The sequence below is a fragment of the Salmo salar genome, chromosome ssa06 (assembly GCF_905237065.1).
Source record: "Salmo salar chromosome ssa06, Ssal_v3.1, whole genome shotgun sequence".
Lineage (NCBI taxonomy): Eukaryota > Metazoa > Chordata > Actinopteri > Salmoniformes > Salmonidae > Salmo > Salmo salar.
The window spans coordinates 20,534,835-20,562,472 of record NC_059447.1 but is presented as its reverse complement, the minus strand read 5'-3'; the positions used below and the strand labels follow the sequence as shown (position 1 = coordinate 20,562,472).

Here is a 27,638-nt window from a genome sequence, read left to right as displayed (position 1 = left end):
CTAATGTTATGTTTACTCCATGTTCTCTCTGTTCACCTGAATAAATAAAAACATTGTTTCTTCTCTCTTCCTATTCCCTCTTCTCTCCTCTTCTTATTCGCTCCTCTTCCTCTCTCCCCCTTTCCCACTTTCTCCCCTCTCCAGGTTTAATCTACGGGAGGGTTACTGGGGGAACTCATCCATCTGTGTTACTGCACTGCCCTGATCGTGGGGGCAGGAGGAGAGGGACTGGCCCTGGCTCCTGTCCATTCAGACTACAAGTCCCACGACCCTGTGTGTCTCTGTGAGGGTGGGTGGGAGGGAGGGTTACTGGGAGGGAAACTGGGGAGAAAGCCTCTGGATTTCAAACGCCAAACTTAAATCCGACGACATACTCCGATGTAACCAAAGCCACAGGGTTCTGTAAGAGGGGGAGGGAGGGTAGGATAAGCATATGCAGGGGTCGGCTGCGAACGGCTTAAATCCATTCGATAACTCTTTAGATACCAAGGTTAGAGGAGAGCTGTGGTGGGAGGGCGGGCGGGGTGGCAGCAACCCCGGAATAAGTAAATTAAGGAGAAATCTAAAAACCAGCCCAGGAGCCACAGTTTAAAAACACAACTCACATAATATGTAGACTGGCACACTTAGACTTAGTTCCGGAAGCGAAGGTAGTTGCCTTGGCCCGAAAGACCAATCAGTGCACAAGCACTTTGCATACATTCTACAATAGTCATTTGATAATCTATACAAAGGCTGTGGGTGGGATACCGAAGTAGCGCTAATGTTTTATGATAGCTTCCCGAAGGCTAGCCTCAGAAGGGAAAGCATGAAATGCTTTTCAACGTAATAACGGGGAGAGTTCTAGAAGAGTAATTTGCACCTTTACTACTCAAGCTTTCATAGACAGTACAGTACCATACCTGTTCATATTGGGACTTCTCTATTAAACACGGGTATATTTAGACAGTTTTTCTTCCTTTTCCCACGTTTGCTGAATTCATTTTACTTTTTGAGAAATACTAATTTAAATGTAGTCTTTTTTTTCCTTTCATAGTTTTACTACAACAGACAGACACAATCCTACCAGGAATCATTTTACTGTAGTGCTGACAAAGGTCATTTTTCCAATAAGGGATTGATTGGTTTGCATGGCAATGATAACCTCTTAAGTGACGTGTGTGCGTATGTCATTGTTACAAGTAGATTTTTACCTTTAGAAACAATGGTAGTCAGCTTATTGTTCTAAGGTAACAACACCAGGTTATTTAGCCACCCCATCGTACTTATTCTGTGACCAGCCCTCCCCGTCGCCAGACCTAACAAACAGGACGGGTGGGTTTCTATAGTGTCGAGATCCAGCGATGCCATAGTTCAGAGACGCAAGATTCAATCGATCTTATAGAAGATGGAAGAATCACATCCCTGCAACCAGTTATACTGTAGTAAAAATCATAATCCGTTTTGCTGCTACTTTTGTTTTTATAGTTTTTACAATGGACTTGAGCATTAAGGCTTCAGGAAGAACTTTAGAATAAATCAGTTGCTGGTTCGAATTGAAATTATGCACTTGTTTTTTTTACGACTGTTATGGCTTGCTGAAGTAAGACACGATATAAATAAGATATTGTATAAGCAATGGTCAAAATGAGAATTTTAGGTTAAGGCTAATGCCTCCGTTCATATGCTTGGTTTAAAAGTAAGGCATGCAATCAGATGGATGGAAAAGATTTAAAGGGTCAATCAGCATTTTGAACAATACCAAACGGCTAATCCGCCACTGATTTGGTAAACAGCTGAGGGATGAGGCTGGAGAAATGTAACGACGCTCAGCCTCATGGACAGAGTAATGGATACAGGGACTGACTGTCCATGGTATCAAGATGATCGTTTTAACCGTGTTTTGAGGCTATACAGTGTTTGTATACGTTTTTATTAACAAACGGGACTAAAAAGCTCATTTTGGGTTCTGGTGGTGTTTGACAGTTGAGCTAAACGCATTAGGCATATGTTATATTCAAGAATCAATGGGTATGATTTCATTTGAAAGCCCTTTTAAAGGGGAAGGACTGACCAACATCAAGTATTTTGGATCAAATGTACTTCCCACCAGTGTTTCCAGACAGTCCAACAGAAAATGTACCAGCCTTTTCTACGTGAGCAGAATGATGAGTATGTAGTGGAGAATGCAATGAGTCCACGAAGATGGAAAAAGACCTTGACGAGTCGGTCGGCTATCATAATAATACATAATACATATCTCGTCCATGGTCCCGAACAACCTTGAGTTGCATGCTTTTCCATAATCGCTTTATTTGACTATCATCTCATTAAAGGCGGATACATGCCCTTCTAGGGGGACGTCTTTAAGAGCTTCATCAAATGCAACGCACCCACGCATGCTGTGATAATAAAAGTGGGCAGCTATCTTTAGTAGAAGTACTTAAAGTCCAGGTTAAACTGGCTCTAGTCCAGTTGGTGGTGGCTGTTTTCCTCAACCCGTGGATACTGTGTAGGATATGTCTGGGTATTATTATACTGATCCTAATCTCTCTGTTTCCCCCTGAGATTGGATACATTAACATTCGTGAGGGAGTGATTGTCTTGTATTTTGTCGATGTCTGGAGCTCTGTCACGTCGGACTATTTCGTTGAGTGTCTGTATTTTACTGTAAGCGTGTGTGCCGTTTAGACTTAACTTTGTACCGGCCCTCCCACAAGGTGATGGACATGTAGCTCACACCTGAGATATTGGAGACACCCTGTGTATCATCAACACTTGTCATATTTTACCATCTCCGTTTGTGATTGCCAGTCGTACATCAGTTCTCTTTCAGAGCTTAGCTAAGATTTAGCGAGTCAATTAAACTATGGACATCTTTATCTTACGCCGCACAATGAAAATAGATATTCAAAATGTGAAGAAAACACTGCCTTAAGCGTCAGGCGTACCTATGAAAATGCAATTTCAAGTAAGCTGTATACAATGTGTTTATCCATATAACATGGATTTTAACACCAACCCACTTGTACATAAGTGGTTGATTGGACAGTATTTTGAATCTTTACACACTTTTGTAAACCGCTTCCACCCTTAGAGGGTGACACTTTAATCATATCCTAAAGGGGTAAACTGATATGCAAGTGTTGGTGGGTGGGTGTCTGGTCCGCCAAGGTTGAGAGTAGGATAGGTGTGCACAGAGATACTGGCTAATTGCCACAGTCTTTGCACAATGCTCCCAATGTGACACTGGGTCCTATCAGGAAGAATTGGCTAAAAATGTTGAGCGGTGTTAAATCTCCTCTTAAATCGTAGTAGCGAAACATTGATCTCAAAACCATCTATACTTCTCAAGTTTAACAGTTTTCCACAAGTAGAGGCATTTTACTTTTTTTCCAAGGCTAATGAGATGTTCATTTTGTTTTTTTATTTATGTTCATTTTTATTTTAAATGACCGTTATTTTTTTATATTTTTGTTTTTGTGCAGAAGAAGCGCACAAAGTTTTTTTAGACTTTAAAAGTTTTTTCCCCCTGTAATGTTCTTTTTATTTAAAGAATTTTTTTGTTTTCGTTGTTTTATAGCGGACCATTTGATTTTGTCAAGTTTAATGTAAAGTGGTAGTACTGAGAGGGGGAGACAGAGCGTGGTGCATACCTGGGGAAAGAAGGGAAGAATTGTGAAACTCCTGTATTTTTGTTTCAATCTAGATATGAGCCTTGAGGAATGAATTTGATGTAGTACTGGTATTTTTTTCCTCAACTGTGGTGCAGGTGGGATGTTAACTGATGTATCACTTTCTAGTTTACTTTTGAGAATGGGGAAATAAAAGGTTTTCTATCAAGCTGGGAATAAACCGATGTGGACTCTTTTTATTTAGATGAATTTGGGATTATAGCATTAATGTAGCAATTTTCTGACATATTATTGAGTTTGGCTTTGCCAAGTTAATGTTGCGCCCTGTCACATTTGGTATACTTTTTTCATGGCTTCCATCAGATGAGAGGATCTGAACTCGGCTTGTTCTGAGACAACATATGGATTACGCTTAAAGTGCAGACCTATCATTCAATGTATGAATGCAATTCTTTATTGTAAACACTGTCAAAACTGATCCTATGCTTTTTTTTCTTAAATGAACAATACAATTTACAAAGCCAACAAAGGGCTAGTGTACAAACAAATAGCCATACAAAAAAAACAGATTGTAGTTTGTTTACGTTTTAGGCTGATGACGAAATGTTGAATGCGCCGGAAAAGAAACCCCATTTGTTAGGGTCGTCGCGCCACTGGCAGTCATAAACCGTACCTATTTCTAGAATAGGTAACCTTAACCACACTGCTCACCTTAAATTGAGATCCAGATGCTCGTTTTTACGATACAGCTGTCTAGCTAGTGGAAACCTCATTTGAATGAAGGATCAACTTCTTACAGTAGCTAGCAACTCATGTCTAACCGATTTCTTTGAAAGCCTGAGTTAGAGATCGGTCAGTGTTTTCTTTAAATGTCGAGGAGCTGGTGAGCACAGTTGTGAACTTGTGCATGTGATCAGTTCCAGGATTACTCGCTTGATTTGCAAACAAAGGCCATCTTGCAAGTTAGCGTGCTTGACACTGATAGTATAGTACCAGCCAACGCCCGGTAGCAACCGTCGCTGTCTAGCTGTTAGGCTTTTTCGTCTCGCACCGGGCTCATATTGAAAATATTCAGCATACAGTTTTTTTTTAAAAGCATACGGGGACTGACTAAGGCTACTGCTGTCAAATGAACTGTCTGTCAGACCTCCCCATAAGTGACAGGGACTTGTGGGTAAGTGCATCATCTAACTAGCTTGCTAGCATGTTACACTTGTTGCCTGTATCTATCAAATTACTAGGGCAATATCCCACTGTGGTGTATAGATTTTAGTTTTTTTACTGTAGTTATTCCGTTTGTTAGCAATGAATGCGCAATCATGACCCTATTGACCTAGGGTCTGGCAATCTGGTTTCAGAGCTGGTCGTGGGTGCACCTCAGCCACGCTCAAGGTCCTAAACGATAACATAACCGCCATCGATAAGAGACTACTGTGCAGCCGTATTCATTGACCTTTCCAAGGCTTTCAACTCTGTCAATCACCACAACCTCATCGGAAGACTCAACGGCCTTGGTTTCTCAAATGATTGCCTAGCCTGGTTCACCAACTACTTCTCTGATAGAGTTCAGTGTGTCAAATCTGAGGGCCTGTTGTCCGGGCCTCTGGCAGTCTATGAGGGTGCCACAGGGTTCAATTCTTGGGCCAACTCTTTTCTCTGTATACATCAATGATGTCGCTCTTGCTGCTGGTGAGTCTCTGATCCACCTCTACGCAGACGACACCATTCTGTATACTTCTGGCCCTTCTTTGGACACTGTGTTAACAACCCTCCAGATTAGCTTCAATGCCATACAACTCTCCTTCCATGGCCTCCAACTGCTCTTAAATACAAGTAAAACTAAATGCATGCTCTTCAACCGATCGCTGCCTGCACCTGCCCGCCTGTCCAGCATCACTACTCTGGACGGGTCTGACTTAGAATATGTGGACAACTACAAATACCTATATCTAGAATTGGCCTATCTAGAATTGGCATCCTATTTCATAACAAAGCATCTTTCACTCATGCTGCCAAACATACCCTCGTAAAACTGACCATCCTACCGATCCTCGACTTCGGCGATGTCATTTACAAAATAGCCTCCAATACCCTACTCAATAAATTGGATGCAGTTTATCACAGTGACATCCGTTTTGTCACCAAAGCCCCATATACTACCCACCACTGCGACCTGTACGCTCTCGTTGGTTGGCCCTCGCTTCATACTCGTCGCCAATCCCACTGGCTCCAGGTCATCTACAAGAACCTGCTAGGTAAAGTTCCCCCTTATCTCAGCTCGCTGGTCACCATAGCAGCACCCACCTGTAGCACGCGCTCCAGCAGGTATATCTCTCTGGTCACCCCCAAAGCCAATTCCTCCTTTGGCCATCTCTCCTTCCAGTTCTCTGCTGCCAATGACTGGAACGAACTACAAAAATCTCTAAAACTGGAAACACTTTTCTCCTTCACTAGCTTTAAGCACCAGCTGTCAGAGCAGCTCACAGATTACTGCACCTGTACATAGCCCATCTATAATTTAGCCCAAACAACTACCCCTTCCCCTACTGTATTTATTTATTTATTTTGCTCTTTTGCACCCCATTATTTATATTTCTACTTTGCACTTTCTTCCACTACAAATCTACCATTCCAGTGTTTTACTTGCTATATTGTATTTACTTTGCCACCATGGCCTTTTTTGCCTTTACCTCCCTTATCTCACCTCATTTGCTCACTTTGTATATAGACTTATTTTTCTACTATATTATTGACTGTATGTTTGTTTTACTCCATGTGTAAATCTGTGTTGTTGTATGTGTCAAACCGCTTGCTTTATCTTGGCCAGGTCGCAATTGTAAATAAGAACTTGTTCTCAACTTGCCTACCTGGTTAAATAAAGGTGAAATGGATAAAAAATAAAATAAAATTGACAATTTAATTGTGCCAGTCATCAATGATAGACCGTCTTAGCTGAGAATCAGAAATTAAACTAAAATGTATGATGCACTCTCCTGCAGTAAGTGGAGTGGATGTCTGAGCCTCGGGTCACTGTGGGGCAAGATGAGGCAGGGGCCGGGAGAGGGGAGAAAGAAGCTAAATCGGCACCACTGAAACAGCCCTCCAATGAAGCCTCCAGGCCTGGACAGCTAGGGTTAGTACCTCTGATGACCCTCACAACAGTCTTCTGCTTTCAGAACAATTCCATTATATACTGCTCAAAAAAATAAAGGGAACACTTAACACATCCTAGATCTGAATGAAAGAAATAATCTTATGAAATACTTTTTTCTTTACATAGTTCAATGTGCTGACAACAAAATCACACAAAAAGAATCAATGGAAATCCAATTTATCAACCCATGGAGGTCTGGATTTGGAGTCACATTCAAAATTAAAGTGGAAAACCACACTACAGGCTGATCCAACTTTGATGTAATGACCTTAAAACAAGTCAAAATGAGGCTCAGTAGTGTGTGTGGCCTCCACGTGCCTGTATGACCTCCCTACAATGCCTGGGCATGCTCCTGAGGAGGTGGCGGATGGTCTCCTGAGGGATCTCCTCCCAGACCTGGACTAAAGCATCCGCCAACTCCTGGACAGTCTGTGGTGCAACGTGGCGTTGGTGGATGGAGCGAGACATGATGTCCCAGATGTGCTCAATTGGATTCAGGTCTGGGGAACGGGCGGGCCAGTCCATAGTATCAATGCCTTCCTCTTGCAGGAACTGCTGACACACTCCAGCCACATGAGGTCTAGCATTGTCTTGCATTAGGAGGAACCCAGGGCCAACCGCACCAGCATATGGTCTCACAAGGGGTCTGAGGATCTCATCTCGGTACCTAATGGCAGTCAGGCTACCTCTGGCGAGCACATGGAGGGCTGTGTGGCCCCCCAAAGAAATGCCACCCCACACCATGACTGACCCACCGCCAAACCGGTCATGCTGGAGGATGTTGCAGGCAGCAGAACGTTCTCCACGGCGTCTCCAGACTCTGTCACGTCTGTCATGTGCTCGGTGTGAACCTGCTTTCATCTGTGAAGAGCACAGGGCGCCAGTGGCGAATTTGCCAAGCTTGGTGTTCTCTGGCTAATGCCAAACGTCCTGCACGGTGTTGGGCTGTAAGCACAAACCCCACCTGTGGACGTCAGCCCTCATACCACCCTCATGGAGTCTGTTTCTGACCGTTTGAGCAGACACATGCACATTTGTGGCCTGCTGGAGGTCATTTTGCAGGGCTCTGGCAGTGCTTCTCCTGCTCCTCCTTGCACAAAGGCGGAGGTAGCGGTCCTGCTGCTGGGTTGTTGCCCTCCTACGGCCTCCTCCACATCTCCTGATGTACTGGCCTGTCTCCTGGTAGCGCCTCCATGCTCTGGACACTACGCTGACAGACACAGCAAACCTTCTTGCCACAGCTCGCATTGATGTGACATCCTGGATGAGCTGCACTACCTGAGCCACTTGTGTGGGTTGTAGACTCCGTCTTATGCTACCACTAGAGTGAAAACACCGCCAGCATTCAAAAGTGACCAAAACATCAGCCAGGAAGCATAGGAACTGAGAAGTGGTCTGTGGTCCCCACCTGCAGAACCACTCCTTTATTGGGGGTGTCTTGCTAATTGCCTATAATTTCCACCTGTTGTCTATTCCATTCGCACAACAGCATGTGAAATTTGTCAATCAGTGTTGCTTCCTAAGTGGACAGTTTGATTTCACAGAAGTGTGATTGACTTGGAGTTACATTGTGTTGTTTAAGTGTCCCCTTTATTTTTTTGAGCAGTGTACTTAGTAGTGCAGTAATGAGCACTGCTGGCTTGGTTTTGATGCCCCCGCCATAGTAGCTGGAACCGTGCTGGAAAAGACAATGTGTCAGCGCCTATACTGTTTGGGTTGACATGGATGTGTAAGAAGGGTATAACACACTGTTCTTTTTCACAGGCTGCCCCCAGGCTCTCCGCTCCCTTCTGCTGAACCGAGCCCCTCCCCGTCTGCTGAAGGAAGCGGCTTGCTGTCGTTGCCATGGGAGATGGTGGCACGCATCGCCTCCCACCTCCCGGCACAGTGTGTCATCACGGTCCTGCCACAGGTGTGTGTCAGTGGACAGCGTCATACCTTTCCTGGATGCCGATCTGCTTTAGCTTGTCTAGCATGCCATTGACAACAGTGTTGGCTAATGCCATAATAAACTGGAAACCATGCTAGGCTAGTGACAATTGAAAAAGTAAGAGGTTGAGGTCTTTATCTATCTGAGCTGTACTGGGCTGTCATGACCTGGTTACACATCCATCATAGCTGCTGGAACCATGCTGGAAAGGATCTTGAGAAAATACAATTTCCAAGCCAGCCTAGTACTATTCAGGCCAGCCCTACAGTGTGAATCAGGTCCATGTCTCTCCCTTTACAGGTGTGTCATGCCCTGGGAAATGTGGGTAAGGACAGCACGGCGTGGCAGTTGCGGGCACGCAGGCTAACTGGTCCCAGAGCTTCCTTCCCCGTGGGGCCACGGGACGGCTTCGACTGGCCCTCGGCCTGCCTGGAGATGGAGGAGCTGATCGCTTGCTGGACGGGCCAGGGGGAGAGGGCCGCCAGGGAGGCCGAGCAGGCAGAGAGGGAGAGAGAGGTGGAGAGGGCCCAGGAGAGGGAAAGGGATAGAGAGGCCCTGGCAGAGGAAGGGATTGGAGAGTGGGAGGAGGTGGAAGAGGGCAGGCCCCAAGTGGATGAAGGGGTAGAGGAGGTGGGTTTTCAAGTGGAGGGCGTGATGGCGGTACCGTGGGATGGGGAGGAGTTGATGGAGGAGGGAGAGATGCAGCAAGATAGGGAAGGGGATCTACCGATGGGAGTTGGGGAGGGAGAGGAGAGGCAGGAGGCTGCAGCCGAGGCCATGATGGAGGAGGAGAGAGATGATGAACAAGGTGTCCTGGAGGCCATCGAGGTGGAGGAGAGAGTAGGAGTTTTGGCGGATAGAGATGGTCAAGATTACATAGCGGGCCCGAGATTGGGAAGAGAGGGGGAGAGAAATGGGTCCAGCCGCGCTCCCAGTCCTCCCCCAGCCCTGGAGCGCCTCTCCCTCCCCTCGGGGCACATCGCTGAGGTCAACTCGGTCCTCTTGGTAGGGGGCGACGGGGCGGTGTGTGCCTCAGGCTCCCGGGACAGGAACGTGAACCTGTGGGACCTACGGGATGGGGGCTCCACGGGCAGGCTACTCCATACACTGGGGGGCCAGGGCCTCTTCAGCACCCACAAAGGCTGGGTGTGGTGCCTGGCGGCCCGGGGACCCCTGCTGGCCTCGGGCTCCTTCGACAGCACAGTGAGGCTATGGGACCTGGGGGCCCAAGGAGCTGAGAGGGGCCTAATCAGGGCCCGGGCTGCCGTGCTCTGCCTGGCCCTCCCCCAGAAGGACGTGCTGCTGGCCGGCACTTACGACAAGAAGGTCAGCGTCTACGACACAAGAGGTGAGTGATTCATAAGATGGGTACTTGTAGTCTCTGTTCTACTAAATTAGATTATATCAGTCGATAAAAGTGAACACAAACAATACTAATGGTTATCGTATAGAAATAGACTTACTGAGGGGTAATTGGACTAAGGGCCTTTACCCATTCCAGTAATTATATTTCTATGTGTTATCCTTTGGTTGGCCAAATGGACTGCCCATTCAGAATATATCATCTGATTAGAGCAAATCAATGGGTTTATGAAATTTGACAGACTAACATTGTCAGATGTCGCTGGATGATGATGTCATGATCTGTCTGCGCTGCAGTGGCGGAGCCTCTGGTGAAGAGCCTGCGTCTCCATAGCAACGCGGTGCTTTGCCTGGTAGCAGACGAGCAGTACATCCTATCTGGGAGTAAAGACCGCACTGTGGTCATCTACGACCGAAGAGCAGGGAAAACCCTACAGAAACTACAGGTGCAAACACGCATACACACACACACACACACACACACACACAGTATTAGGTTGACAATTTACTGTTCATGTAGTCCCCACACTTAGGGTTGCAAAGGCAGGGTATATTACTGGAGACTTTCAAAGTATTTTTGGGTACTTCAGGTCATCACAGGTATGTGTAGACACAGATATAAAAAGTAATACTGTTTATTTATATAATAATAATAATAATAATAATAATAATAATAATATACATACAGTACCAGTCAAAGGTTTGAACACACCTATTCATTCCATGGTTTTTCTTTATTTTTACTATTTTCTACATTGTAAAATAATAGTTAAGACCTCAAAACAATGAAATAACACACATGGAATCATGTAGTAATCAAAAAAGTGTAAAACAAATAAATATATTTTTTAAATTTGAGGTTCTTCAAAGTAGCCACCATTTGCATTGATGACAGCTTTGCACACTTTTGGCATTCTCTCAACCAGCTTCAGCTGGAATGCTTTTCCAACAGTCTTGAAGGAGTTCCCACATATGCTGGGCACTTGTTGGCTGCTTTTCCTTCACTCTGCGGTCCAACTCATGCCAAACCATCTCAATTGGGTTGAGGTCGGGTGATTGTGGAGGCTAGGTCATCTGATGCAGCACTCCGTCACTCTCCTTGGTCAAATAGCCCTTACACAGCCTGGAGGTGTGTTTTGGGTCATTGTCCTGTTGAAAAACAAATGATAGTCCCACTAAGCGCAAACCAGATGGGATGGCGTATCGCTGCCGAATGCCATGGTAGCCATGTTTAAGTGTGCCTTGAATTCAAAATAAATTACTGACAGTGTCACCAGCAAAGCGCCATCACACCACCTCCTCCATGCTTCACGGTGGGAACCACACATGCAGAGATTATCCATTCACCTACTCTGCGTCTCCCGAAGACACGGCGGTTGGACTCATCAGACCAAAGGACAGATTTCCACCGGTCTAATGTCCATTGCTCGTGTTTCTTGGCCCAAGCAAGTCTCTTCTTCTTATTGGTATCCTTTAGTGGTTTCTTTGCAGCAATTTGACCATAAAGGCCTGATTCATACAGTCTCCTATGAACAGATGCTGTTGAGATGTGTCTGTTACTTGAACTCTGAAGAATTTATTTGGGCTGCAATCTGCAGCAGAGGTAACTCTGGGTCTTCCTTTCCTGTAGCGGTCCTCATGAGAGTCAGTTTCATCATAGTGCTTGATGGTTTTTGTGACTGCACTTGAAGAAACTTTCAAAGTTCTTGAAATGTTCTGTATTGACTGACCTTCATGTCTTAAAGAAATGATGGACTGTTGTTTCTCTTTGGTTATTTGAGCTGTTCTTGCCATAATATGGACTTGGTATTTTACCAAATAGGGCTATCTTCTGTATACCACCCCTACCTTGTTACAACACTACTGATTAGCTCAAACGCATTAAGAATAAATAAATTCCACAAATTAACTTTGAACAAGGCACACCTGTTAATTGAAATGCAATCAATCAATCAATCAAATCAATCAAATTTATTTTTATATAGCCCTTCGTACATCAGCTGATATCTCAAAGTGCTGTACAGAAACCCAGCCTAAAACCCCAAACAGCAAGCAAAGCATGTGAAAGAAGCACGGTGGCTAGGAAAAACTCCCTAGAAAGGCCAAAAACCTAGGAAGAAACCTAGAGAGGAACCAGGCTATGAGGGGTGGCCAGTCCTCTTCTGGCTGTGCAGGGTGGATATTATAACAGAACATGGTCAAGATGTTAATGTTAAAATGTTCATAAATGACCAGCATGGTCAAATAATAATAATCATAGTAGTTGTCGAGGGTGCAACAAGCACGTCCGGTGAACAGGTCAGGGTTCCATAGCCGCAGGCAGAACAGTTGAAACTGGAGCAGCAGCACTGCCAGGTGGACTGGGGACAGCAAGGAGTCATCATACCAGGTAGTCCTGAGGCATGGTCCTAGGGCTCAGGTCCTCCGAGAGAAAGACAGAAAGAGAGAATTGAGAGCATATTTAAATTCACACAGGACACCGGATAAGACAAGAGAAATACTCCAGATGTAACAGACTGACCCTAGCGCCCCGACACATAAACTACTGCAGCATAAATACTGGAGGCTGAGACAGGAGGGATCAGAAGACACTGTGGCCCCATCCGATGATACCCCCGGACAGGGCCAAACAGGCAGGATATAACCCCACCCACTTTGCCAAAGCACAGCCCCCACACCACTAGAGGGATGTCTCCAACCACCAACTTACCGTCCTAAGACAAGGCCGAGTATAGCCCACAACGATCTCCGCCATGGCACAACCCAAGGGGGGGCGCCAACCCAGACAGGAAGACCACGTCAGTGACTCAACCCACTCAAGTGACGCACCCCTCCCATGGACGGCATGGAAGAACACCAGTAAGCCAGTGACTCAGCCCCTGTAAAAGGGTTAGAGGCAGAGAATCCCAGTGGAAAGAGGGGAACCGGCAAGGCAGAGACAGCAAGGGCGGTTCGTTGCTCCAGCCTTTCCGTTCACCTTCACACTCCTGGGCCAGACTATACTTAATCATAGGACCTACTGACGAGATAAGTCTTCAGTAAAGACTTAAAGGTTGAGACTGAGTCTGCGTCTCTCACATTAGTAGGCAGACCATTCCATAAAAATGGAGCTCTATAGGAGAAAGCCCTACCTCCAGCCGTTTGCTTAGAAATTCTAGGGACAATTAGGAGGCCTGCGTCTTGTGACCGTAGCGTACGTGTAGGTATGTACGGCAGGACCAAATCAGAAAGATAGGTAGGAGCAAGCCCATGTAATGCTTTGTAGGTTAGCAGTAAAACCTTGAAATCAGCCCTTGCCTTAACAGGATGCTAGTGTAGGGAGGCTAGCACTGGAGTAATATGATAAATTTTTTTGGTTCTAGTCAGGATTCTAGCAGCCGTATTTAGCACTAACTGAAGTTTATTTAGTGCTTTATCCGGGTAGCCGGAAAGTAGAGCATTGCAGTAGTCCAGCCTAGAAGTAACAAAAGCATGGATTAATTTTTCTGTGTCATTTTTGGACAGAAAGTTTCTGATTTTTGCAATGTTACGTAGATGGAAAAAAGCTGTCCTTGAAACAGTCTTGATATGTTCTTCAAAAGAGAGATCAGGGTCCAGAGTAACGCCGAGGTCCTTCACAGTTTTATTTGAGACGACTGTACAACCATCCAGATTAATTGTCAGATTCAACAGAAGATCTCTTTGTTTCTTGGGACCTAGAACAAGCATCTCTGTTTTGTCCGAGTTTAAAAGTAGAAAGTTTGCAGCCATCCACTTCTTTATGTCTGAAACACAGGCTTCTAGCGAGGGCAATTTTGGGGCTTCACCATGTTTCATTGAAATGTACAGCTGTGTGTCATCCGCATAGCAGTGAAATTTAACATTATGTTTTCGAATGACATCCCCAAGAGGTAAAATATATAGTGAAAACAATAGTGGTTCTAAAACGGAACCTTGAGCAACACCGAAATTTACAATTGATTTGTCAGAGGACAAACCATTCACAGAGACAAACTGATATCTTTCCGACAGATAAGATCTAAACCAGGCCAGAACTTGTCCATGTAGACCAATTTGGGTTTCCAATCTCTCCAAAAGAATGTGGTGATCGATGGTATCAAAAGCGGCACTAAGATCTAGGAGCACGAGGACAGATGCAGAGCCTCGGTCTGACGTCATTAAAAGGTCATTTACCACCTTCACAAGTGCAGTCTCAGTGCTATGATGGGGTCTAAAACCAGACTGAAGCGTTTCGTATACATTGTTTGTCTTCAGGAAGGCAGTGAGTTGCTGTGCAACAGCTTTTTCTAAAATTTTTGAGAGGAATGGAAGATTCGATATAGGCCGATAGTTTTTTATAATTTCTGGATCAAGATTCGGCTTTTTCAAGAGAGGCTTTATTACTGCCACTTTTAGTGAGCTTGGTACACATCCGGTGGATAGAGAGACGTTTATTATGTTCAACATAGGAGGGCCAAGCACAGGAAGCAGCTCTTTCAGTAGTTTAGTTGGAATAGGGTCCAGTATGCAGCTTGAGGGTTTGGAGGCCATGATTATTTTCATCATTGTGTCAAGAGATATAGTACTAAAACACTTTAGTATCTCCCTTGATCCTAGGTCCTGGCAGAGTTGTGTAGACTCAGGACAATGGAGCTTTGGAGGAATACCCAGATTTAAAGAGGAGTCTGTAATTTGCTTTCTAATGATCATGATCTTTTCCTCAAAGAAGTTCATACATTTATTACTGCTGAAGTGAAAGCCATCCTCCATTTGCGAATGCTGCTTTTTAGTTAGCTTTGCGACAGTATCAAAAATAAATTTTGGATTGTTCTTATTTTCCTCAATTAAGTTGGAAAAATAGGATGATCGAGCAGCAGTGAGGGCTCTTCGATACTGCACAGTACTGTCTTTTCAAGCTAGTCGGAAGACTTCCAGTTTGGTGTGGCGCCATTTCCGTTCCAATTTTCTGGAAGCTTGCTTCAGAGCTCGTGTATTTTCTGTATAGCAGGGAGCTAGTTTCTTATGACAGATGTTTTTAGGGGTGCAACTGCATCTAGGGTATTGCGCAAGGTTAAATTGAGTTCCTCGGTTAGGTGGTTAACTGATTTTTGTCCTCTGACGTCCTTGGGTAGGCAGAGGCAGTCTGGAAGGGCATCAAGGAATCTTTGGGTTGTCTGAGAATTTATAGCACGACTTTTAATGCTCCTTGGTTGGGGTCTGAGCAGATTATTTGTTGCAATTGCAAACGTAATAAAATGGTGGTCCGATAGTCCAGGATTATGAGGAAAAACATTAAGATCCACAACATTTATTCCATGGGACAAAACTAGGTCCAGAGTATGACTGTGGCAGTGAGTAGGTCCAGAGACATGTTGGACAAAACCCACTGAGTCGATGATGGCTCCGAAAGCCTTTTGGAGTGGGTCTGTGGACTTTTCCATGTGAATGTTAAAGTCACCAAAAATGGAGACACGTGATGCCGCGGAGCTGAACAGACGTTGACAAACCGAGCTCTTGAAATTGATCCTATTATTACCTAAATAACAACGTTGAAACAATATTCTAACATCGGCTGATAAATTGTCAAATACTTACCTTCCCAAAGAGCCATGGACCTCCGACCGAGAGGCAAGAAGGACGACCAAAACGTTGTTGAATCCCAAGACAACGATAACGCCACAGCTAGCAAGTTTAGCATTAGCCCTCATATCTCAGACGACGGTTCCAGACTATTGCTCTCGGCAGCCTCGCAAGACATGCTGGCTACTCTCCTCCGTGAAATTCAGGATGGTAACAAAGGTCTTTCTATGAAAATTGACAAGAAATCGGCTGAACTCCATTCTTCCATCGACGACCTGAAATCCTCCATGAATGATCTCCTTCTGAGAACGACTGAGGCCGAGATGCGCATTAGCACAGTTGAGGACACCGTCGCTCGACATGACCAGGTTCTGATAGAACTGCAGAAGGATAATGCCTACCTCAAAAACAAAGTAGACCAGATGGAGAACCAGAGCAGACGCAGTAATATCCGTGTGGTGGGATTGAAAGAGGACAGCGAGGGCCGTGACCCGGTCCGCTTCTTCACTCAATGGATCCCGGATGTCCTAGGCATAATCAACTTCACCAAGCCGCTGGAAATCGAACGCGCCCACAGAACATCAGCGCCGAAACCCCGGCCAGAGGAGCCCCCACGTGCCGTTCTGGTCAGGTTCTTCCGTTTCCAAGACAGAGAGAAGATACTGCAACTCGCAAGAGCCAAAGGGGACATCACCTTCGATGGCAAGAGGGTCAGCCTTTTCCCGGATATGAGTGCCGATCTCGCCAGACGTCGCAAGCAGTTCAGACCTGCCGCCAAAGCACTGAAGGAGAAGGACATCACCGGCTACCTCATCCACCCTGCGCGGATGAAAGTTCAGTACAAAGGCCGATGCCATATCTTCAACACACCGGAAGAAGTATTCACTTTTCTCAAAGAACCGAACCGCGACTGAAAAACGGTCTCTCTGGGGAATAAGATCCAATCTGTTTGTTTTCTCTTATCTGGACTGATCTGCTGATATCGGATCCGTCTACCCCGCTATCCGGTCGCTATAATTGATTTGTACATTTTCAACTAACCGTTTTTCCCCGGGGTGAGTTCTATTACATTTACAGGAGACTATATTTTGGTTTAGTCAATATCCACTGGACGAAGCAATAAGTGGGTTTAGGCCCACCGCTTCCCCCCCATTTATGTTTCTCCTCTCCCGAAAAGAGACTCAAGCAGCCCTTACCGTGGGAAGTAATTATTCAGCCATAAATGCCTATTCACAACGTTTGTTTTCAATTTATAGAGCTCGCAGGTTTTAGTTTACGCCAAGGTTTAGCTAGTAAGTGTAAGGTGGAAAGCGAGCAGCAACTTATCTCTACAAGTGGATTCATGTTTGATTGTTGGGATTGTTGTTTTAGTCTGACAATCGGGGTGGGTGGGTTTTTTTCCCCCTTTTTTTCCATGTTTATTGTTGCTTCCTTCCTAAAGAGACACATAGGTCACTTCTGTGTTCAAACCAAAGTTGAAACATTTCCTGACTATTTACATATGAGAGATTTCCATTCGGTTACATATTTGAAACCCATCCTATGCTTAATCCACTAAAATATGTCACATTCAACGTAAAAGGCCTTAACAGCCCGATTAAAAGGAAAAGAGTCTATACATACCTTAAGAAATGAAAGGCCGATATTGTGTTTCTACAAGAAACACATCTTACAGCCAGCGAACACAAGAAATTGAAGAGGGAATGGGTAGGACAAGTTTTTGCGTCCTCTTTTAACTACAAAGCAAGAGGAACTGCAATTTTGATAAGTAGACACATCCCCTTCTGCGTCAACAACACCATCTCTGATCCCTCGGGCAGGTTTGTTTTGGTGCAGGGGCATATGTTTTCAGAGTCTTGGACCCTGCTGAATATTTATGCTCCTAACTTCGATGACCATATGTTTATACAGAATGTCTTACTTCAGGTCGCTCAAGCACCACCAGGATGGCTACTGGTTGGAGGAGATCTAAATTTTTGTTTAGATACAGTCCTTGATAGGTCCTCGGATAAACCCTCCCTTCTTACCAAAGCCGCCAAGCTCACCATGTCATTCATGAAAGATCTTAATTTACTAGACATCTGGAGACAGTTGCACCCACAGGATAGGGACTACTCTTTTTATTCACACCCACACAAGACACACACACGCATAGGAAACTTTTTACTATCGACCCAACTGTTTCATAGAGTGTTAGATATCGAGTATCTCCCCAGATTGCTTAGCGACCATTCTCCTCTGGTATTATCAAGCTCCATTCCTAACAAGGTAAACGGAGCATATAGATGGAGACTAAATCCTACACTCCTAAAGCAACCAGAATTTTGTGCATTTATCAAAGAGCAGATCAATATTTTTACTTTGACAAACAAACCCTCCGCTCCTGACAGTTTCATTCTTTGGGACACATTGAAAGCCTATCTGAGGGGACAGATCATTTCCTATACTAAAGGGTTGAAGAGAAAATACGGTGCGGAACTGAATGTCCTTGAATCTGAAATCTCTGAGCTGGAGAAAACCTACCAAAGAGGCCCGACTAAAGATCTATATAGGCTTTTGGTAAATAAAAAACTGAAATATAATATTCTGAACACATATCAAGCTGAGAGGGCCATCACTAAATCAAAACAGCGTTATTACGAGCTTGGAGAGAAAGCTCACAAAGTACTGGCATGGCAACTGAAAGCAGAGGAAAGTAAGAGGACAATTAATGCTATAGAAATCCTTACTAATGAGATATCTTTCGACCCTACCGAAATTAATAATACCTTTAAGAAATACTATGAAGACCTCTACACTTCCCAATCAAGCGATGATCTGTCGGAGATCGACTCCTTTCTCTCCTCTCTCAACCTCCCATGCCTGTCAGAGGAAGACAGAGAGCGCCTGAGTGAAAACTTCTCTGTTCCTGAATTGGTGGAAGCCATTAAATCCTTACCTTCTAATAAATCTCCTGGGGAGGATGGCTTCCCTCCAGAGTTCTATAAAGAATTTAGGGAGCTGTTGGTCCCCTACCTTATGGAGGTACTTAAAAAAGCCGGGGAAGACAACTGCTTTCCAGAGTCTTTCTCTCAAGCAGTGATTACTGTAATCCACAAGAAAGGGAAAAACCCGCTAAAGTGCGCCTCCTATAGACCAATCTCTCTCCTTAACACAGATTGTAAACTGGTCACCAAGATGCTATCTAAGAGACTGGAGTCATGTCTTCCCCTGTTGGTCAACCCAGATCAGACTGGCTTCATAATTAATAGACTGTCCTCCAATAATCTCAGAAGGTTCTTTGATATAATTCACCTTGCTAACAAAAACAAAATACCTAGTGTCGCAGTCTCCCTCGACGCTGAAAAGGCCTTTGATAGGGTTGAATGGCCATACCTCTTTCGCGTCTTGGAAAAGTTTGGTTTAGGTACCGTTTTTGTAAATTTGATAAAATCACTCTACAAATCTCCTAAAGCTAGGATTGCTACCAATGGGATTACTTCCTCCTCTTTCCCTCTCTATAGGGGGAACAGACAAGGTTGCCCAATTAGCCCCCACCTCTTTGCCCTCGCCATCGAACCGTTGGCTGAGGCTATTAGATCGTGCCCTGACATACATGGCTTTGAGGTGGGCCCCCATACCCATAAACTATCACTCTTTGCGGACGACCTTATCTTATTTCTAACAAACCCAGAACACTCCCTCTCTCACTTGCAGATCCTACTACAGTGTTATAGCTCTTTCTCTGGATATAAGGTTAACTTCGATAAAAGCGAAATCTTACCGCTGTCTGTCTTTGACCATCATACCATCAAGCACAAGTTTCCTTTTCGATGGTCGCCTCTGGGCTTCACATATTTGGGCATAATGGTGGATGGTAACCTGAACAACCTCTATAAACTCAATCTGGCCGGCTTGTTGCAGAAGGTGGAGGGTGACCTGTGTAGGTGGATGGACTTGCCTCTCACCCTACTGGGTAGAATCAATGTGATTAAAATGAATATCCTGCCCAGATTTCTATATTTGTTTCAATCTCTCCCTATCCCTGTGCCCGCAGCATTCTTTTCCTCTCTTGACAAGCTGACCAGACGGTTTATCTGGCATGGCAAAACCCCGATGGTTAGCCTGGACAAACTGACCCTGGATTACGGTCAAGGGGTCTTAAACCTCCCCAATTTTAGAATGTACTACTGGGCTGCTCAGTCTAGGTTTCTGGCTCAGAGGTTTGACAATGGTCCCTCCCCCTCATGGTTGAACATTGAAAAGCTTGAGATGAATGATGACACGGGGGCAGAATTGTTTTACAAATGGGACAGAAAATCTATAAAAACCATCACAGACAACCCTGTAATCATACATTCTGTCCTGGCATGGTGTAAACTGCATGAGCTGTTCGGACGAGGGGGATTTCTCTCCCCTAAAACCCCTTTATGGAACAATAGATTGATCCCTATGTTTTTCCAGAATAGTAACTTTAGACCATGGTCTGATAAGGGGATCACTCTTCTGGAACACTGTTATGAGGAGGGAGTTCTTATGTCTTTTGAACAGCTGAAACAGAAATACCACTTGTCTAACAGGGACTTCTTTAGCTACCTACAACTACGAGACTTTATTAGGGTGACTCTCAAGGGACAATGGAACCTACCTAAGATGTCACCTATTGAACAATTCTGCCATGCAGACCAACCACTACTCAAGACCATTTCCCGTGTTTACGATGCTCTAATGTCAGTACTAACACTGCCTGAGCTAGATAAACCCTGACTCAGATGGGAAAAAGATCTGGGTATTGATCTTGATGAGGGCCTATGGAGTGACCTATGCAGGGATGGTGTTACATCCACATTGAACTCCAGATACAGATTGATCCAGTTTAATTTCCTCCATCAGCTCTATATCACCCCATCTAGACTGCACAAGTTCAACCCTGATATCTCCTCCCTATGTTTTAGATGTGGCTCAGATGAAGGAACATTCCTCCATTCCACTTGGCAGTGTTCAAAACTACATGGTTTCTGACAGGGGGTATGCGATACCATATCCTCAATCCACGGGGTTGCATTCCCTTTAGACCCGGAGGTCTGTCTTCTGGGTAACTATACTAACACCAATCTTAGGCAAAGTCATACTATAAAGCTAACAGAAATATTGCTAGCGATTGGCAAGAAATGTATTGCCTTGAAATGGAAATCGGATTCCCCCCTACCAGTGGCAATGTGGCTATCGGAAGTTAATAGTTGTATCCCACTGGAGAAAATCACTTACTGCTTGAGGAATAAGTTAAAGACATTTTACAGAATTTGGCAACCTTTTATTGACTATATGGAGAATCTCCCCCCACATCACATTGATTGAATCTCAATATAATTCTTATATAATGTTTCACACGTAATGTATAATATGTAGCTTACAGCAGGTGACCATATGAATCAATGTCTCATTATTATTATTAATATTTATTTTATTATGATTTATGTATCATCTATGTTTTTTATGTATTATGTATGCCCGTATATATAATTTTTATTTTTTATTACGCTCGTCTGTTACCGTCACTTTGTCCTTTGTTGTCTAACATATTTTCACTTTTGTTTTGAATGTTCTTAATTGGAAAATGCAAAAATAAAATATAAAAAAATAAAAAATAAGTCACCAAAAATTAGAATATTATCTGCTATGACTACAAGATCCGATAGGAATTCAGGGAACTCAGTGAGGAACACTGCATATGGCCCAGGAGGCCTGTAAACAGTAGCTATAAAAAGTGAGTGAGTAGGCTGCATAGATTTCATGACTAGAAGCTCAAAAGACGAAAACGTCATTATTATTTTTTTTTTGTAAATTGAAATTTGCTATCGTAAATGTTAGCAACACCTCCGCCTTTGCCGGATGCACGGGGGGTATGGTCACTAGTGTCACCAGGGGGTGAGGCCTCATTTAACACAGTAAATTCATCAGGCTTAAGCCATGTTTCAGTCAGGCCAATCACGTCAAGATTATTATCAGTGATTAGTTCATTGACTATAATTGCCTTGGAAGTGAGGGATCTAACATTAAGTAACCCAATTTTGAGATGTGAGGTATCACAATCTCTTTCAATAATGGCAGGAATGGAGGAGGTCTTTATACTAGTGAGATTGCTAAAGCGAACACCTGCCATTTTTAATTTTGCCCACCCTAGATCGAGGCACAGACACGGTCTCAATGGGGAAAGCTAAGCTGACTACGCTGACTGTGCTAGTGGCAGACTCCACTAAGCTGGCAGGCTGGCTAACAGCCTGCTGCCTGGCCTGCACCCTATTTCATTGTGGAGCTAGAGGAGTTAGAGCCCTGTCTATGTTCGTAGATAAGATGAGAGCACCCCTCCAGCTAGGATGGAGTCCGTCACTCCTCAACAGGCCAGGCTTGGTCCTGTTTGTGGGTGAGTCCCAGAAAGAGGGCCAATTATCTACAAATTCTATCTTTTGGGAGGGGCAGAAAACAGTTTTCAACCAGCGATTGAGTTGTGAGACTCTGCTGTAGAGCTCATCACTCCCCCTAACTGGGAGGGGGCCAGAGACAATTAATCGATGCCGACACATCTTTCTAGCTGATTTACACGCTGAAGCTATGTTGCGCTTGGTGACCTCTGACTGTTTCATCCTAACATCGTTGGTGCCGACATCTCTATACTCTCTACACTCGCCAGTTTTAGCTTTAGCCAGCACCGTCTTTAGATTAGCCTTAACGTCGGTAGCCCTGCCCCCTGGTAAACAGTGTATGATCGCTGGATGATTAGTTTTAAGTCTAATACTGCGGGTAATGGAGTCGCCAATGACTAGGGTTTTCAATTTGTCAGAGCTAATGGTGGGAGCCGTCGGCGTCTCAGACCCCACAACGGGAGGAGTAGAGACCAGAGAAGTCTCGGCCTCCGACTCCGACTCGCTTAATGGGGAGAACCGGTTGAAAGTTTCTGTCGGCTGAATAAGCGACACCGGTTGAGCATTCCTACAGCGTTTCCCTCCAGAAGCCATGAGAAAGTGGGGGTTTATACTAACGTTACTATCTGTACTTACTGGTGGCACAGACGCTGTTTCATCCTATCCTACACTGAAATTACCCTTGCCTAACGATTGCGTCTGAAGCTGGGCTTGCAGCACAGCTATCTTTGCCGTAAGGCGATCGTTCTCCTGTATATTATAAGTACAACGACTGCAATTAGAAGGCATCATGTTAATGTTACTTAGCTTCGGCTGTTTGAAGTCCTGACGAACCATGTCCAGATAAAACCTCCGGGGTGAAAAAGTTGAGTGAGGAAAAAGTAAAAATATGAATGAAAAAAGTTGAGTGAGGGAAAAAGTAAAAATATACGGTAATGAAAAAGTAAAAAACCGTCAGGTAGCAAAGTAAGATCGGCAACAAAACGCACAGCAGCGTAAACAAGTCTGCAAGTTGTGACCGGAAACAGGAGACTACTTCATGAAGCTGGTTGAGAGAATGCCATGAGTGTGTAAAGCTGTCATCAAGGCAAAGGGTGGCTACTTTGAAGAATCTCAAATACATTTAGATTTTTTTTAACACTTGTTTTGGTTACTACATGATTCCATATTTATTATTTCATAGTTATGATGTATTCACTATTATTCTAAAATGTAGAAAATATTAAAAATAAAGAAAAACCCTTAAATGAGTGGGTGTGTCCAAACTTATTTTTTCTATTTGCCATATGTTTTTAACTCTGCTGTTTCACAAAAGTTCTGAACCTATATACATTTTACAGGTACATAATATTTCACATTAGCTATCTTGTTGTTTTTAGTCCCACCCTTCAGCTCCACTCAACCCCTCCCATCTATCTCTTAACTCTGTCCATATAGTTTTCAACTGTGCTGTGATGTTTCACAAAAGTTCTGAACCTTTCTATTATCATTATTTCTACAGATTGTAAATTAAAGATTTTTTTACTAAAAGTTTTATATTATTGATTGATTGACTATGACTCTTCAAATCACCCAGCAGTGCTATGTGCAGAGTTGGCTCCAGGTAATTCTGAAAGTTCAGCCATTCCTGAACCTGCGACCAAAAACAAGCTACATGTGGACAGTACCAAAACAAGTCATCTAATGATTCTGTCTCTTCACAGCAAAATCTGCACAGCTGGAATGGTTGAATCCCCCATATATATAACATTCTATTGGTTGCAAGAATTTTGTATAATAATTAAAACATTCTACATTTTGAATCCGGTGTCATTTTGCATATCAGTTCATAAACGATGTGCCATGGTTTCGGTACCTCGAAAATCTCTTCCAAACTATTTTGCAATCTATATGGCACAGCTGTCAAGTTTTTGGTCCTTAAATGAAACTGGTACACTTTTTTATTTATAAAAATGTTCTTTAACGCCGGGCCAACAGACAAGTTCCTTAATTTCTGACCCTTCCGCTTGTGCTGTTTTGTCTTATTTGGTTCAACAATGACAGGATTTGGCAAGTCGGCACAAACAGATCCAGGACCAGGCTATAATATGTTAGTATGTGTGTCTTCATTCTGGTTTGTCTCCTCTCTCCCCAGCTGAGCTCGTACCTGCTGTCAATGTGCTACAGTGACAGTGAGGTGTGGGCGGGGGACAACCGGGGCATGCTCCATGCCTTCTCCATGCAGGCCGGTTTCTTCAAGCCCCTCTCCCAGTTCGATGTGGGACACACCTCACTGGTCACCGGCATCCACAGGTCCCCTGGGAGCCTCTACACCTGCTCCGCTGACCGCACCATCAAGGTACGTCCTGTTAGCCTGGTTAAACCAGTCTGAATGCTGTGGAACAATGGTGGGCATGGCATTCTTTCTGGTTTATGCCAGGCATACACTACACGATTTTGCCATGAATTCGCCATGTTTTTGCCGTCCCAGATTAATTTTCATGATAGGGGTGAAATCTTATTAATTTGGACTAGGATCAGTACGTCAGGACCCGTGTAGTTTGTTTGAGCGGGTCAAGGACTCACCGATGATTGCTGTTCCATTCTGCAGACCCCTGTCGGAGGTCCCGATAATTTTTTGACGTCAGAAATGTTGATTGTGTGTCTTGTAGTATGAGCAGTGCTACAACGCGATTGGGCAAGGACAGCTGCCAATGGCCAGAGCATTCAGTATGTGAGACCAAAACAAAGTTTGGGGGTTTTAGATAAATGGATACGCTACTTTATTGTCCTCAAAGAGGAAAATCAAAATGCCCATTCGGTTACAAACAACATTAAACCATTATCAAAGAGCGTGTGCATTGATGACATTAATGAACAAATCCATGTTCCTTCATTCCCTGTTCCTATCTTATCAACCATTCATCTTCCAGGTGCATCTCCCCTGTTCCCCTCCAAGGACGCTGTGCACACTGCACCACCAAGCAGGCGTCAATGGGGTGAGTCTCACATCACTTTTTTTCACATCACTTTTTTTATTTTGAGATTCTGATGGCTGATAGCCTCTCTCCTTAGCCTCCTACCTTGATCTGGTTGAAGAAAGATCTGTTTTACTCTCTCTCTCTGTCTCTGTCCTCTCTCTCGCTCTCTGTAGTTGAGTGTGGAAGCAGGAGTGCTGGCTATCGCATCAGGAGAAATGTGTGTGGAGGTGTGGAGGGCCAGGAGGTGAGGGGGGCCACACCCACCCTAATCTACTTACGTTCCTGAAGTGATGCAAGATGACTGACATATAATGGTCTGTCATTTACATGATAAACCTTCATACTGTATGCTGTGAGAATGTTGACGTGAAGGACCAGTGCTCTTAGCTTTACCCAAAAAACGATATACAAGCCAAACATATTTAGTGTGTCTGTGTGATTCCCATGTATTTTATCAAAGAAAATAAGAAAAGAACACACAAAAAGGCTTCCTTAGCTAATGTAAAGAAATGTAAAAGAAAAGGCCTAAGATAATAACACTTCATGGTATGGTGTAGTTCTGTCTGTGTCCCTGTGTTGTTGACCCAGCACTCGTTCAAAAGATTTCGCATAAACTGGGTTTTAGCTTCAAGCGTATATTTGGGAGTTAATTTGAGGCACAGCACTACTGAAGGGTTTTAAACACTTGTACATGATTTAGATTTTTCAATGGCCTGATTTCAGCTTGTTGATTTAAAATGAGGACATTCTGCCACCAGCATTCCAGACAGTTGGTCTCTAGAAAATAGATGAAGTATTTTTCTCTTTGACAATTGAAACGGATTCGGAAACACAATGGAAAGGATCAGTCAAGCCGTTCTGACACACTGATTGTAAGGTATTTTGGTCTAACTGTCATAATGTGTGTAGTGGCGTTCTTATACTCAGTACCACAGCACCTGTTTGTCAATTACACTGTTCTGAGTTCTTCCTCATTCTCTCTTAGGGTAACCACTTTACCAACTCTTACCGTGTTACGTGATGCTCTTTTTAGTTTTTTATTTCATTCTGCACTGTTGAGGAAAGCGCTGTACCGTTACACACGTGACAAAATAAACGTTGATTTGAATCTGTAGCGTCCCAGCATCCACCTCGCTCAAGTGGCTCGTTTGAGTGCAAAACCCAATAGTACTGCATTGTTCACTAATTATTTCTTACAAGTTTTTGTTATTACACTCACTGATAGTCTGAGGCAACAGTGTCTGTCCTTAGCAACAATCAATCTCCATGCCAACTCCTTATCTGCGACCCCTCTTCACCTGCTGCAAGAGAGTCCTCTGACTGCATAAAAATATCCAAATGATTCAGATTTTATAAATATGCTTTTGTGAATATGCTATGTGTGATTTCTTTTATGAATAAAATGTTTACACTCAATCAATTCATTGTTTACCAGTGTACCCTGTGGTTCTGTAATGTCAAGAAGAAGATATAAACAGTTTGCTCTCCTTTGTTATTGAGACACTCTAGACTGCAAGCCATATGCTGAAGTTACAGCATGACCAATACTGTACCAACCAGTCAGTTTTTGCTTTAGCCAACACGTTAATGTCTTGTCTGGCATGATGAAGTAGGACATTTTGAAGTAGCCTGGCATCAAAACGTTTCACTGATGTTGATGATGAAGCACTGTTGAATGCAGCACCAGAGAGCAGTGTCCTGAGGCAGCCTTTCTACAGCAGGACACAGGTCTTCTTGTCTTTGAAGGGGTTGGAGGAGGCAGAGATGCCGGTGAGGAGGGGGTCACTGCGACTGTGCTCCTGACAGTACTGCACCAGCTGGGCAGCTGCTGTGGAGATCTGGGAGGAAGAAGTAAGGAACAGCCATATCTCAAAGCTTGTCTCAAAGCTGAGGTTATTGTACATTCAGGAGAAAGGTGATGCCCAATATACACAGAGTTACTGATGTGTCCTAAGATGAGGCTGGGGGTAAGTTCACGTTTTCTTTTATCCGTTCTGTATCAGACTGCACTGCTCCCACAATTGATCTTATTTTTGATTCATCAAATGAAAGTACTGATCAACAAAATTGTCATTCTCCAAATTAATTTGAAATTCTACTTCCAACCAATTCATTACACACAGGCTACTTTAGTGTACTCTCACCTTGATCCTCTCCATGCTTGCCTCCACTCGTAGTTGTTCCACAGTCCTCCGTGCCTGCATCACACTGTTATTGCTGCACACCTTCCCTGACATCCCCTCCTCCAGAGAGACTCCCACTTTTAGCCCCAGACAGCAAGCTGAAACTCCACTTCTTTCCACTCCAAAGTGAGAGAAAATAAATTAATGGAATTGCAATCAATTGTTGAGAGTTGAAAATGTACAACTTGCTGAACACAGAAACCTGTTCCACCACCAAATATGGATTCAGATTTGAAATAATAATGTAAAAGTTACTGTTATACTCTAACACTAGGCTATGTGTGCCTACGTCCAACTGAGGTCCCAATTTCTGTCAGAGTGGCATCTGGCCTCCCTTTTTAACCTCTGGTTTCCCCCTCTGATCTTTGCTGTTACTGTGGAGGCCACTTCAAAGCTGCTGTGATGTGTGTCAGGTTTAAAGGTTACACACACAGTCCTGGAAATGTCACATCAACATCACACATCCCTCACTGAT

The 27,638-nt window shown here is 44.0% G+C and overlaps 3 protein-coding genes across 4 annotated transcripts in view; 2 read left to right on the top strand and 1 right to left on the bottom strand.

Annotated features, from left to right (window-relative positions):
- The window catches only part of LOC106606464 (transportin-2), a 37,080-nt gene extending 33,246 nt beyond the window's left edge, over nt 1-3,834 (top strand). For both annotated transcript variants that reach the window (XM_045719916.1, XM_045719917.1), the window contains exon 24: nt 145-3,834. The gene's annotated coding sequence lies outside the window, so the exon portion shown is untranslated. The remainder of the gene's footprint in view (nt 1-144) is intronic.
- A 394-nt stretch (nt 3,835-4,228) lies between these two features.
- On the top strand, nt 4,229-26,092 carry LOC106606463 (F-box/WD repeat-containing protein 9). Its single transcript, XM_014202674.2, has 8 exons — nt 4,229-4,788; nt 6,614-6,747; nt 8,533-8,680; nt 8,999-10,046; nt 10,358-10,506; nt 24,155-24,358; nt 24,933-24,998; nt 25,154-26,092. Exons 2-8 carry the CDS (start codon nt 6,626-6,628, stop codon nt 25,226-25,228), a joined length of 1,812 nt encoding a protein of 603 aa, XP_014058149.2. The 5' UTR covers nt 4,229-4,788; nt 6,614-6,625; the 3' UTR covers nt 25,229-26,092.
- LOC106606473 (guanine nucleotide-binding protein G(I)/G(S)/G(O) subunit gamma-12-like) lies at nt 26,025-27,458 on the bottom strand. Its single transcript, XM_014202686.2, has 2 exons — nt 27,125-27,458; nt 26,025-26,818 (listed from the first exon to the last, which is right to left on the bottom strand). Exons 1-2 carry the CDS (start codon nt 27,215-27,217, stop codon nt 26,693-26,695), a joined length of 219 nt encoding a protein of 72 aa, XP_014058161.1. The 5' UTR covers nt 27,218-27,458; the 3' UTR covers nt 26,025-26,692.
- Between the last annotated feature and the right edge of the window lie 180 nt (nt 27,459-27,638).

Coding starts and splice junctions, on each gene's coding strand:
- LOC106606473 (XM_014202686.2), bottom strand. CDS start 27,217: ATGTCAGGGAAGGTGTGCAGCAATAACAGTGTGATGCAGGCACGGAGG. Junction 26,819..27,124: donor CAAGCATGGAGAGGATCAAG/GTGAGAGTACAC, acceptor TCTTCCTCCCAG/ATCTCCACAGCAGCTGCCCA.
- LOC106606463 (XM_014202674.2), top strand. CDS start 6,626: ATGTCTGAGCCTCGGGTCACTGTGGGGCAAGATGAGGCAGGGGCCGGG. Junction 10,047..10,357: donor CAGCGTCTACGACACAAGAG/GTGAGTGATTCA, acceptor TCTGCGCTGCAG/TGGCGGAGCCTCTGGTGAAG. Junction 10,507..24,154: donor AAACCCTACAGAAACTACAG/GTGCAAACACGC, acceptor CTCTCTCCCCAG/CTGAGCTCGTACCTGCTGTC.